General features: G+C 42.2%; 1 protein-coding gene across 1 annotated transcript in view; it reads left to right on the top strand.

The window, feature by feature from the left end:
- LOC135204894 (DNA damage-binding protein 1-like) overlaps window positions 1-5,158 on the top strand; it is a 61,795-nt gene extending 56,637 nt beyond the window's left edge. The window contains 11 exon segments of the mRNA XM_064235139.1: window positions 70-254; window positions 375-498; window positions 663-870; window positions 1,124-1,302; window positions 1,527-1,607; window positions 1,912-2,082; window positions 2,324-2,433; window positions 2,633-2,802; window positions 3,040-3,157; window positions 3,302-3,410; window positions 3,601-5,158. Of these exon segments, the coding sequence (XP_064091209.1) occupies window positions 70-254; window positions 375-498; window positions 663-870; window positions 1,124-1,302; window positions 1,527-1,607; window positions 1,912-2,082; window positions 2,324-2,433; window positions 2,633-2,802; window positions 3,040-3,157; window positions 3,302-3,410; window positions 3,601-3,684 (1,539 nt within the window). The 3' untranslated portion in view covers window positions 3,685-5,158.
- The last annotated feature ends 6,120 nt before the right edge of the window (window positions 5,159-11,278 follow it).

Below are 11,278 nucleotides of genomic sequence, written 5' to 3'. Positions count from 1 at the left end.
TGTTTACATGTTTATTGTTTTCCCCCAAAATATAAAAAAAAACGGACTGATTTCCCCCTTTCACTCCAGGTCGTTTTAGGCACCCAACCCACAACACTCCGCAGATTCCGGTCTTTGTCGTCGACCAACGTGTTTGCCTGCTCGGACAGACCGACGGTCATTTACTCGTCCAATCACAAATTGGTGTTTTCCAAAGTTAACTTGAGAGAAGTTACGCACATGTGTCCCCTCAACGCAGAGGCTTATCCAAGCAGGTGTGTAATCAGCTGTTTAATTTTCCTTGGAGTAAGAGTTCTTAGCAGGATATTTTGTTATTTGTTTCGTACCTTTTCAAATCTTCCTCGTTGATCAGTCCAGTGTTTGAACCTTTTCAGTTTGGCTCTTGCCACAAGCGAAGGCATCACTATTGGAACCATCGACGAAATCCAGAAGCTGCACATCCGCACCGTACCTTTAGGAGAGACCGCACGTCGCATAGCATATCAGGAAGAAACAGAGGTGGGTGCGTTGTATTGGTCTCTTGAGACAGGTGTGTAGGTCACCGTCTATGACTGTCCATTGTTCCCACACCTTTTCACCCGAAACTTTCTTATACTGTACACAAGCATGCGTAAGTTTAGTGGTATGTAGTCCTCTCTTGTTAAATCTGTGTCCCCCCACAGACGTTTGGCGTCATCACGATGCGAGTAGACGTCATGGACAGCAACGGCATAAGAAGCGGAGGCATGTGTGCCTCCTTGGGAGCTCACTCGTCGTCATCCGCTTCGAACACATCCAGTTTGCTCAAGCCCCCCGTTCAGCCTCCCCCAGAACCTGGTCAGGAGGTTGAAACTCACAATCTGCTTATCATATCACAAAATACATTTGAAGGTAAAGATTGCAGTAATACTAACTGGTCACCAATGATATTCGTACTTCTATCAAGTGTACTGAATTGTAATGGTGATGAATCCCCTCTTATTTCAAGTTCGAAGGTGAATTTGTGTAGTTGGTATGGGGCCACGTCCTTGGGGACGAATGAAATGATTTGTGTGACCATAGCAGGGGATGGGAAATTGGCCCATTTCCATTTGTAGTTCATTTTATTTGTGCTAATTGTTTAACCGCTCTACCTCTCTCACAGTCCTACACTGTCACAGTTTCCACGCCGGGGAGTATGCTCTGAGCATCTGTTCCACGAAACTGAAGGACGACCCCACTATATATTACGTGGTGGGAACCGCTTTGGTCAATCCCGAGGAGTCAGAATCAAAACTGGGTCGAATTATTCTCTTCTCCTTCACCGATGGGAAACTCCAGCAGGTAATGGAATTGTTCTGGTTTCATATTAATGATTTATGTTAAGTGCTCTCTTTTATGTAACTAATTTCTTTTTGGAAGTTATGTGCAAAATTTGAATTAATTTGATCTGAAACATATTTCCATACTCTGTTATATTTTTCTAAAGGTCTTTTACTATATTTAAATGTTGCTGTACGAAAGGAATGTTAAAAGATGTAAGACCTTGCGTCTTGGTTTCTTCACAGGTAGCAGAGAAGGAGATCAAGGGAGCCTGCTATTCCCTCTGCGAATTCCAAGGAAAGCTGCTGGCTGCCATTTCTAGCACAGTAAGTGAAGCATTGATGTAGAATTCTCAAGGAAGACTAGTCATTAAAAGCTAGTTTCACGTGAGCTTAACAGATCTCAACTCAAGTGGGTTGCTATATGTATCAGCTGCATTGTCATCATGTTATCCTGTCATCTTAGATTTGATACATTTTTATGTCTCAAATTGAATGTAAATTGTAAAATACTAACTGGATAATTTTCAAGTGCAGGCTTACTTATCGGAAAGGCAGACCCCAAAGCGTCTGTTGATTAAGCTGTGACGAATTTTTATAGTTAACAATAAAACCAAATTTTCTAATGCAGGTGAGATTGTTCGAGTGGACTAACGAGAGGGAGCTGCGGCTGGAGTGCTCCCACTTCAACAACGTTGCGGCCCTCTACCTGAAGACAAAAGGGGACTTCATCCTCGTAGGGGACTTGATGAGGTCCATGACCTTGCTGCAGTACAAGACTTTGGAAGGCAGCTTTGAAGAGGTACTACTAGGTGCTGTGTGTGTGTGTGTGTGTGTGTGTCCAGTTGTGTAAGAGGAAAAAGCTGTAATCCAGTGCATTGCTGGCAGTGCACTATAATGATGAAAATGTTGCAAATGGCAACTAAAATGTATTAAGAATTTGTGTACATGTGCAAATGAGTATGTAGAATTGTTGCATATGTGTTTTGTTAGTGCTCATGGGAATGAATAGCAATTTTCATTTCTTTATTATCCATTTACAGATCGCCAGAGACTACGACCCCAACTGGATGACAGCAATTGAGATTTTGGATGACGAATTATTTTTGGGTGCCGAACACTCGTATAACCTCTTCGTCTGTCACAAAGATAGGTAAGTGTGTGATGGGTTCTTGCGAAGAAGGCCTCTGGGGTATTTTTCTCTTATACCTGTCTGAGAATGTGTATGCGAGCTGGAGAATCATGGTAGTTGATGACATATAAGGTCCACCTCAATTTCAGAAATATTAAAATACAGTAATTAGTGAATATTTCCCTATGAGACATTCCATGACTTTTCCGCTCTTGTGCAGCGCGGCAACGTCAGACGAAGAACGCCAACAGATGCAGGAAGTGGGACGCTTCCATTTGGGAGATTTCGTGAATGTCTTCCGTCACGGAACTTTGGTCATGCAAGGTGTACCTGAGGCCACCACAGTCACCCAGGGCTGTGTGCTGTATGGAACAGTTCACGGGTCTATTGGTAAGAAAAAGAAGACTGCTTTTCCATCATCTCTATAGAGTTTTGCTTAATTTGGAAAAGGGCAGGTGATTGATCGCTCAAAGATCGTTGTTACTCAATATATGATGTACTTCATATATACTACACAAGTGTTAATTAAGGAGTTTTTCTTTAAAATGAACCTATAATAGATCCAGCTTTACACATTTGTACTAGAGGTGAGCATCATGAATGACATATGTGCCTTGGTCTTTTCAGGGTTGGTGACGAGCCTGAACTTGGACCTGTACAACCAACTGCTCGAGATGCAGAAACGCCTGGCTAAGGTCATCAAGTCCGTCGGGAAAATCGATCATGATTTTTATAGGAGTTTTAGGTTTGTTACGTTTAATGAAGCTGTTACTCACTCTCGTTCCAATTCCAATTTGTATTAGGGAGCCATCTGGTATTCCTTAGCCCATGAATTCCAAGATTCCTCATCTTTAGCTCTGTCAATAAATAGACACTTTCTGATTTCCAGCACCGATCGCAAGACGGACAGGTGTGAGGGATTCATAGACGGCGATTTGATCGAGAGCTTTTTAGATCTGACGCCGGACAAGATGAAGGAGGTTGCGCATGGGTTGTTGGTGAGTCTCCACTCTCAGTGTGCTGTGATATTCAGTAGTATTTTGTTCACCACACCAGTCAGTCAGATTTGCAAGGAACTGGTATTCTAAGTGTAATTTGTTTGGTAATTATTATTTTTTGTATGCTATAGGGAATTCTTACAGTAAAATGGTTTTATTAAGGTGATGACATGCCTTCCTTGTCTTTCAGATAAATGACGGATCTGGCATGAAGACGGAAGCCACACCTGACGACCTCATCAAGACAGTCGAGGAGCTGACCAGGATCCACTGAAGAACTGAAACCGCTACGAGAAACACTTCTTCTTCTCCTTCTTCTTCTTGTAAGCCACGACAGGCCTGAACCACAAGGATTCACTCACTCACACATTGCTCTTAAGCGGCAGCGGCAGCAGCAGCAGGAGCCTCCAGTGTGTCTTCAGAAAGAAGGAGGGCCATATTGTAAATGATCACTTAAAAAATTGTAAATAACGCAACAGAATTGAGAAGTGATGGGTACAGGCAAGTCTCGGGACTCGTCTCGCGTTTGCGGCAGTAGTGATGTCCGCTCGCGGTCGTGTGCGGTAATCACGCGTCTGAGGACCCAGGATGACTGACTGTATTGGTTAAAAGAACAAAAGAAAGTTTATCTCGTATTTATTTAACTGTGTCTTTAGAACTTTGGCTGTGGTCTTCATTTCAAAGTATTGCGTCCTTTTCTTTCGTTTTGCTGAAGGCATTGGCACCTCGACTTGGTGGGAGATGTTTGAGGGCTAACCCTTTACCCACCCACCCCTCCTGGGAAAATACAGGATCCAATTAGTAACGAAGATTGGCATATCCTACAGGATACAGGGCTATGGAGTGATTCATTTACTTGAATATTTTAGAGAGAGAGAGAGACATGCAAAATGAATGCTTACTCTCACAGGGTGAGGATACTGCTGTACACAAAGCTCATACAATATCAAAATGAAATACCATACAGACAAGAGGTTTTTTGTTTTGTTTACAGAAATTTTTTTGTTTTGTTTACAGAAATTACAACACACTTCAAATTGTCCTCTCTCGTCTCCCCGCCACTCTCCTTTTCACCAACAAATCTTAGAATCCCAGAGCGCATGCTCGCACAATGAAACACAATAGCATGGGGAATTTGTTGTAAACAAATTCAAATAGAGAACTATTTTCTGATCTTCAATTTGCAAAATCCTGTTCTGTTTGACATGGACAAAATCACTATAATAAAATTTGTGTCAAGAATTGGTTTGATATGTCGTGACTGCCTGTTCTGAAAGACAGATATGGTGTTGTATAGTGTCACAGTTACACTGCATATCAGAATCTTTTGACCACAATTGTGAAATCAAACAGTAACATTTTCATTACTTATTAGTCTGGCCACTGTTAAGTATCACTTTGAACGCAGGAGAAAAAGGAACCACTTCTACTACTTGATTTACAAAAGTACAAAATATAATTCGTTTCACAGACTCAACATTGACTCCGGTAAGTTGAGGTGCCATTGTATTTATTAAGTTTCAGAGAGAGAGAGAGAAAGATTGTTCTAAGAGAAAGTGTTGAGAGAGAGAGAGCGAGGAAGGAAATCTAATGTTTGGGTTGTTCATTTTTTCCTAACCGAGAAATCATTTCTGTTCTTACCCCCCACCCCCTTCATTGAGAAGTTAAAATAGTTTTAAGTTGAAAAGGTAACTTTAAGAACCTACCTCCAAGTTAATGTGATTTGATAATAAATTGTAAGGAATTTTGAGAGTTGCTTTTTTGACATTTTAGTTGTCTTTGACCTGTTGGAGACAGCGGTTCCTGACTCACGAGAGTCACGTAAAGCCGTTGGTCCCATTGCTGAATAACCACTGGTTCCGTGCAACGTAAAAGCACCATACAAACAAAAACAAGTGGGAAGAGTGACATTCCAGTGGCCTTTTCCAACTCTTCTGTAACATAGAAATTTGTCTGACCATATAATTCATGTCTGTTCAAATTATAATTGTCAAATGATAATTCTTTTGGACAGTAAGATGGATACATCTTGAGATTTCTCACAGAACAATGTCACCAGGTGTATTCTGAAAGTGTTATCAAGGCTGTATTGTAGTTTGCAACAGTATTCAATTGCATAAAATCTCCAACAAAAGAGGCTATGAGATTAGCCTCCTGTGTATCACGAACTGCAACACCAAACGGACCTAAGCCTAGCCTATACCTACACTCTCTAGCTAGCTAAAAACTTCTTAATAAAAGTTATTTTAACAGAAAACGTTTACTTCCTAATTTATAATAATTACTAAAAACGAGTGTTATGGTGTTGTCGACAGCTAAAACTATAGTTGGAAAGTAAGGCACTGCTGTTCCTATGATATTTGTCAAGCCTGTTAGTAGTAGTATTATCCAATGTCAGAAATAGTCACAAGGCCAACTGTAATGACATTTAACATAAATCAAGTCTGGTTTTGCAGGAATATGAAGAAATGTTGTGGTTGCAACTGGCTCTTGAAATGTTACATGATGGTCCATGTTTGGGCTTCAACCTGCATGTGGAAATGACGAATGGCATCCCAAAGAGAAAGTGTTTTAAGTATTCTGAAAAGTGATAAGTATAATCACAAGTTAAAAAATACAAAAAAATAATGTAGTACCATAAAGGAAAACTTGATAACTTCAAACTATGTATATATCAGTGCTTAAAGTCAGTTTCTTTATTCCTCAAATATTTGGCCAGTTCTTTTTCCCCCTTTATTCCTGTGATGATATTTTGATGGCTTATAGTTATAGCCTTTCTTCTCTTATTATTTATTTCTCTCCCTATCGTATTCGACTTCCTGCCCCTGCTTCTGTTTCTGCAGGATGTTGCAAAGATATATATGTGAATATATAAATATATCATAACTCGAGGTCTGTTGTACCAGAGATAGTTTAGATGCACTGAGGAATCCACCCCACGACCCTGCCTTCATGTCTTCATTATCAAGTTGCTAGGATTTCTGAAAATTCTCTCTCTCTCTCTCTCTCTCTCTCTCTCTCTCTCTCTCTCTCTCTCTCTCTCTCTCTCTCTCTCTCTCTCTCTCTCTGTGGGTACTTCCGCTTGGTATTGGCTAATAGCCGTGACCTCTAGGAAAAGATGTTCGCAAACAGCGTCAGATATCTGTCGAAAGTTTGAGATAGGATGCAACATATGAGTATGTTGTTGGATAGTCTTATGTTCGACTGAGTACAAAAGAGAGAGAGAGAGAGAGAGGGAGAGGGAGGAGGATGATTAAGTAGAACCCAAAGGCAGGTGAATATTTGACCCCCATACACAGCAGGTGACTTTGATTGTCACCTATGGTGTGATCTATAGATACATAGGGGAGCCGTCATAGGGGTCATGTACATACATATCTCTCTCTTCTCTCTCTCGACTCTCTCCTCTTCTCTCCTCTCTTCTCTCTCTCCTCCTCTCTCCCATCGTCCCCCTCTCCGCTCTCACTAGCAATCAAACACAGACATAGAAGACGGAATAAAAACACATGTAGAGAGAGAGATCATCTTTGACCTCTTCAATTGCGTTGTCTTCTTCTTGAAGAAGGGGTAGTGGGTTGGTGGGCGGGAGGCTAGGGGTACATACAATGATGGTGTTTATGCCCCAAAAGGCTGATCGAGTTGATAATGAAGATTAGGGAAAAAAAAAGTCACGAGTGTCCAGATAAGATAGTCTAGATATTATGATTCCTGGTTTCGGTCATCGTATCTGTTTGTGGGGTTCTGGGGGGATGGTACTAATATAGTAGTTGGGCTGCCTCCTGCGTAAAAGGGTTGTTAGGTAACTCTCTCTCTCTCTCTCTCTCTCTCTCTCTCTCTCTCTCTCTCTCAGGGTCGACAGGACACCGGAAGTGTGTCCTACGATAGGACATATCTATTTTTACTTCCGGTACAAACAAATGCTATCTACTATATCTCTCTGGTGTTTTCTATGTTGCAAGAACGCCAACTAATATATATAAATTAATATTAATATATATATATATATATATATCTATATATATCTATATATCCTGTGCGTCACTTGCCCAGGCCTGAAATGCCCGAATCGGAGGGTATATATTGCAACGCCAAAATGTCCTGCGAAAACTCGATGACATTCGCAAATGTTCGAATCACTTGTGAAACATCATAAAATGACAAAAAAGAAAAAAAAAACAAAAAAGGAATTGAGGGAGAACGAGCGAGAGAGGGAGAGAGAGAGAGAGAGAGAGAGAGAAAGTGTTTTCAATATCCACAAGGTATATATATAGTACTACTATACCATTCCCTGGGTTGGGGTCTTATGGTTTTCTCGGAGGGGGGAGGAGAGGGGGAAGGGGTACCCACAGCAGGGTCGTTCGTGGGAGAGAGGGAGAGGGGGGTTGGGGAGGAGGAGGGAGCAATGATACTTGACCAATTAAAGAGAGGGGGAACCACCACCGACCAATGAGCGCCCCAGAACCCCCCTCCCCCTCCCGGGTATATAAGTATAGTATATAAAAAGGTGGAAGTCTCTCTCTCCTTCGAGAACAGCCACTGCCCTGCCCTAGTCGGTTCGTTTAGGAGAAAGAGTGTGTTTGTGTGTGAGTGAGTGACTGTACGTGCACTGTCCGTAACGTCCTGGACACATTAAAGGGATTATTCGCTCGATATTGGATATTTCTCTCTCGTGGAGTGGAAGGATTTTATAATAATAATTAACCAGCAACAGATTCCTTCTACGGAGGTTAGTCTATCGGGTTAGCTTCGATAAGGGGCACGAAATTCGGGCATTATTCGACCCCTAATTGGACCCATGTCGTCCCAAAATGGTCCAACTGTGGTCTATTGGACCTAACGTGGCTAAATATTGGACCAAAAGTGGCTAAAATTGATTAAAACAAGAAATAATTGACAGCCATCTTGTCCCTGTTTCGGATAATAGACTGTACAGTGCCTGGATCCAGCTAAGATCTCTGTAACTGTAACAATACCAGGATCCTGTAGGATTGTTGTAACTGTAAATAATGTCATATTTTGATACATATTTCGTAGCTGATTCTTCTACAAAAAATAACTAAACGAATCTTGAGTCGGGCTTAAGTATCCAACTATCGTGTTCTTGTCAACTGCCCTAGTACCATATGCTCGTATTTAAACTATTTTCCAATGACTATTTCATCCATGAATCCGCTAATTAGATCGTAATATTCATAATTGCTTTCACGATCAAAAGACTGACCCATCCAGGGCGTCGCCAGATGGCCCAATAGCTCAAAAAATAGGGAAAAAGAGAAAAATAAATGAATTTAGTGGAGGTCAGATATCACGGCTGCTTTATCGTCTTCAACAAGCGACGATACCTTATCGCTTTTTTCTAATGTCCTTTTGCGATGTTGAAGGGTTTTTACGGTGAATGATGATGAATGATGGAATAACGGTGATGTATAATAGCCAATATGAGTCTAATTCTCTCTCCCTCTCTCTCTTTCATCATCAACAGCACCATGATATCACCGAAGAGACCGACGCTCCTCCTGACTTCAATGCTGCTCGTCCTCCTCTGTCTGATCAGGTGAGTGAGAGAGAGAAAGGGGAAGAGTGTGTGAGAGAAAGAGAGGGAGAGGAGAGTTTGACTTTATATATGCGAAAGAGAGAGAGAGAGAGAGGGAGAGGGAGAGTGAGAGCTGTAAGTCGAACCTAGGCCTAATAATGTATAAGAAACTAGCTAACCTGTGCTGACGCCTCTCTCTCTCTCTCTCTCTCTCTCTCTCTCTCTCTCTCTCTCTCTCTCTCTCTCTCTCTCTCTCTCTTCATCTATACCTCATGGCAGACTGTAGTATAAAGAAGGGGTATATGGAGGGTAGGGAGGGCATCCAGGGGGGCCATAACATACCCAAGTAGTCCCATTTCCTCATGGTAACAAGATAAGACTCCAAAACCCAAGTCCCTGACCTGCCCTGACCTGGGAGCATTATTCCAAGCAAAAGGAAGACAATTTACATTAACTATCCATTGGATTTATAATGAATTGATCGGGGGAAGGGGGGGGGGGGAGACCAACAGGACATTGCTCGTATGAGAGAGAGGGAGGGGGTGGCCATTATGGCATCCTTTGTCGCCCATTATATGACTCTCACTGACGTTTGATATTGTTAGTACTATACTCGCGATGGCGCCCCCCTACCCCACCCTTGTTGGTACCTAGGGGATAGGGAATGGGGCGAGTCCCGGGTTACCACTGCTGCTGCGTGGTGCCCTTGTTTATGTGCTTGATAACTCGTTAGTTTTTTTTTTATGATGGCTGTTGTTGGTCTCTGTTTGTGGGGCCATATATAGCTATACCCAGAGAGAGAGAGAGAGAGAGGAAAGAGAGACCGACCATACTAGTACTACTACTGCCCGTATGGGACTCCTGATGACGATGCAGTCTGCAAATTGCAAATTGCAAAGGCAATCTACGTCATCATGCCAATGAGCTTGGCACCCCCCCCACAGCCCCCCCCCCTCGGAGGGGCTGGGGGTGGTGAGAGTATAACCTAATAATCATCAGGCTTCCACAAGAGCGTTGCCAACCGTACGCCATTCATCGTGAAAGACTCTCATCTATATATATCTATAGCTATCTATATATCTGTACCTATATATATCTATACGATTGATTGATCGATACGAGTGACTGGCGTCATCTCCTGATGGTCAGGAGAGGCTCTGGCGACCGTAAGAGGTCAGTTGCTGGGCATGTTGGTCTAATGTTATTATAGTACCCTTGTTATTTAAATGAGAGAGAGAGAGAGAGAGAGAGAGAGAGAGAGAGAGAGAGAGAGAGAGGTTATCGGGTCTAAAAAAATTAAAAAAATAGATAAACTGTCCTGGTTCTAGTTTGTCGTAGGGTACGAGTGACGTCATCATCAGTTGTTTGTTTTTTATTTGTTAATTCATTAATTTATTGATTGATTGAATCTATTCCTTCTGTAGCACCGTGTGCTCGGCGCCATCTTGCTCGACCCGGAGGCAACAAGTGAACGTCGAATCGTGCAAATACGGCACCTACGTCGACTGGTGCCGGAACACTGTCTGCGCTAAGGTAAATGAATAAATAAATAATAAATAAATAAAAATAGGCCTATAGGGCTAATGATCAACAAAATGGCGACAATGGACGAACGATAATCAATAATAATCTTAATTCCTATAATTCCTAATTCCTATATTTCCTAATGATTCCCGATTCCTTGCAGGGTCCGGGTCAGTCGTGCGGGGGCGACTGGTGGGAATTCGGCAAGTGCGGCGAGGGGACCTACTGCGCCTGTGGCACCTGTTCCGGCTGCTCCCTCAACCTGGAGTGCTGGTCGGGCACTTTCTGCTGAGTCCTCCTCCTCCTCCTATACCTCCTCCTTCCCGTTCCTAGTCCTACTCCTCCTCTTAGGCGTCAGGGGAGGGAGAGAGAGAGGGAGGGAGAAGCGAACAGCCTCGTCACGACGCTCTCTTACTTCTTCTTCGAGATAGAGATAAAAAAGGAATCAGTACAAAATAACCTCTTAAGGGTCCAGTTCCAGTTGACGGGGTCCTGGAAACGTCTGGAAACGAACGTCTGGAATAGAAAGAATGTATAGGGTTCTGGAAACGAACGTCTGGAACAGAGAATATAAAGGAATTGTTAATTATGAGTCTAACGCACCGGCCGTTCCTCCCAGAGGGAAGGAAGGAAAGTGTATCATAATTGTGGTGATTTTTAAAACCTTATTTCTTCCATATCTTCATTTTAGACGCCATATTTTATGTGTGGGATCCAAGATTAATCTTTTATCTTCATTTTAGAATAAAAATTTGGTAAAAAAAAGTCATTCATTAGAATTATTAAATAAAAAAGCCAAGACTATAGGGAG

Source organism: Macrobrachium nipponense, chromosome 47 (genome assembly GCF_015104395.2).
Source record: "Macrobrachium nipponense isolate FS-2020 chromosome 47, ASM1510439v2, whole genome shotgun sequence".
Taxonomy (NCBI): domain Eukaryota; kingdom Metazoa; phylum Arthropoda; class Malacostraca; order Decapoda; family Palaemonidae; genus Macrobrachium; species Macrobrachium nipponense.
The sequence above is the reverse complement of the archived record's forward strand: the minus strand, read 5'-3'. Positions and strand labels throughout refer to the sequence as shown.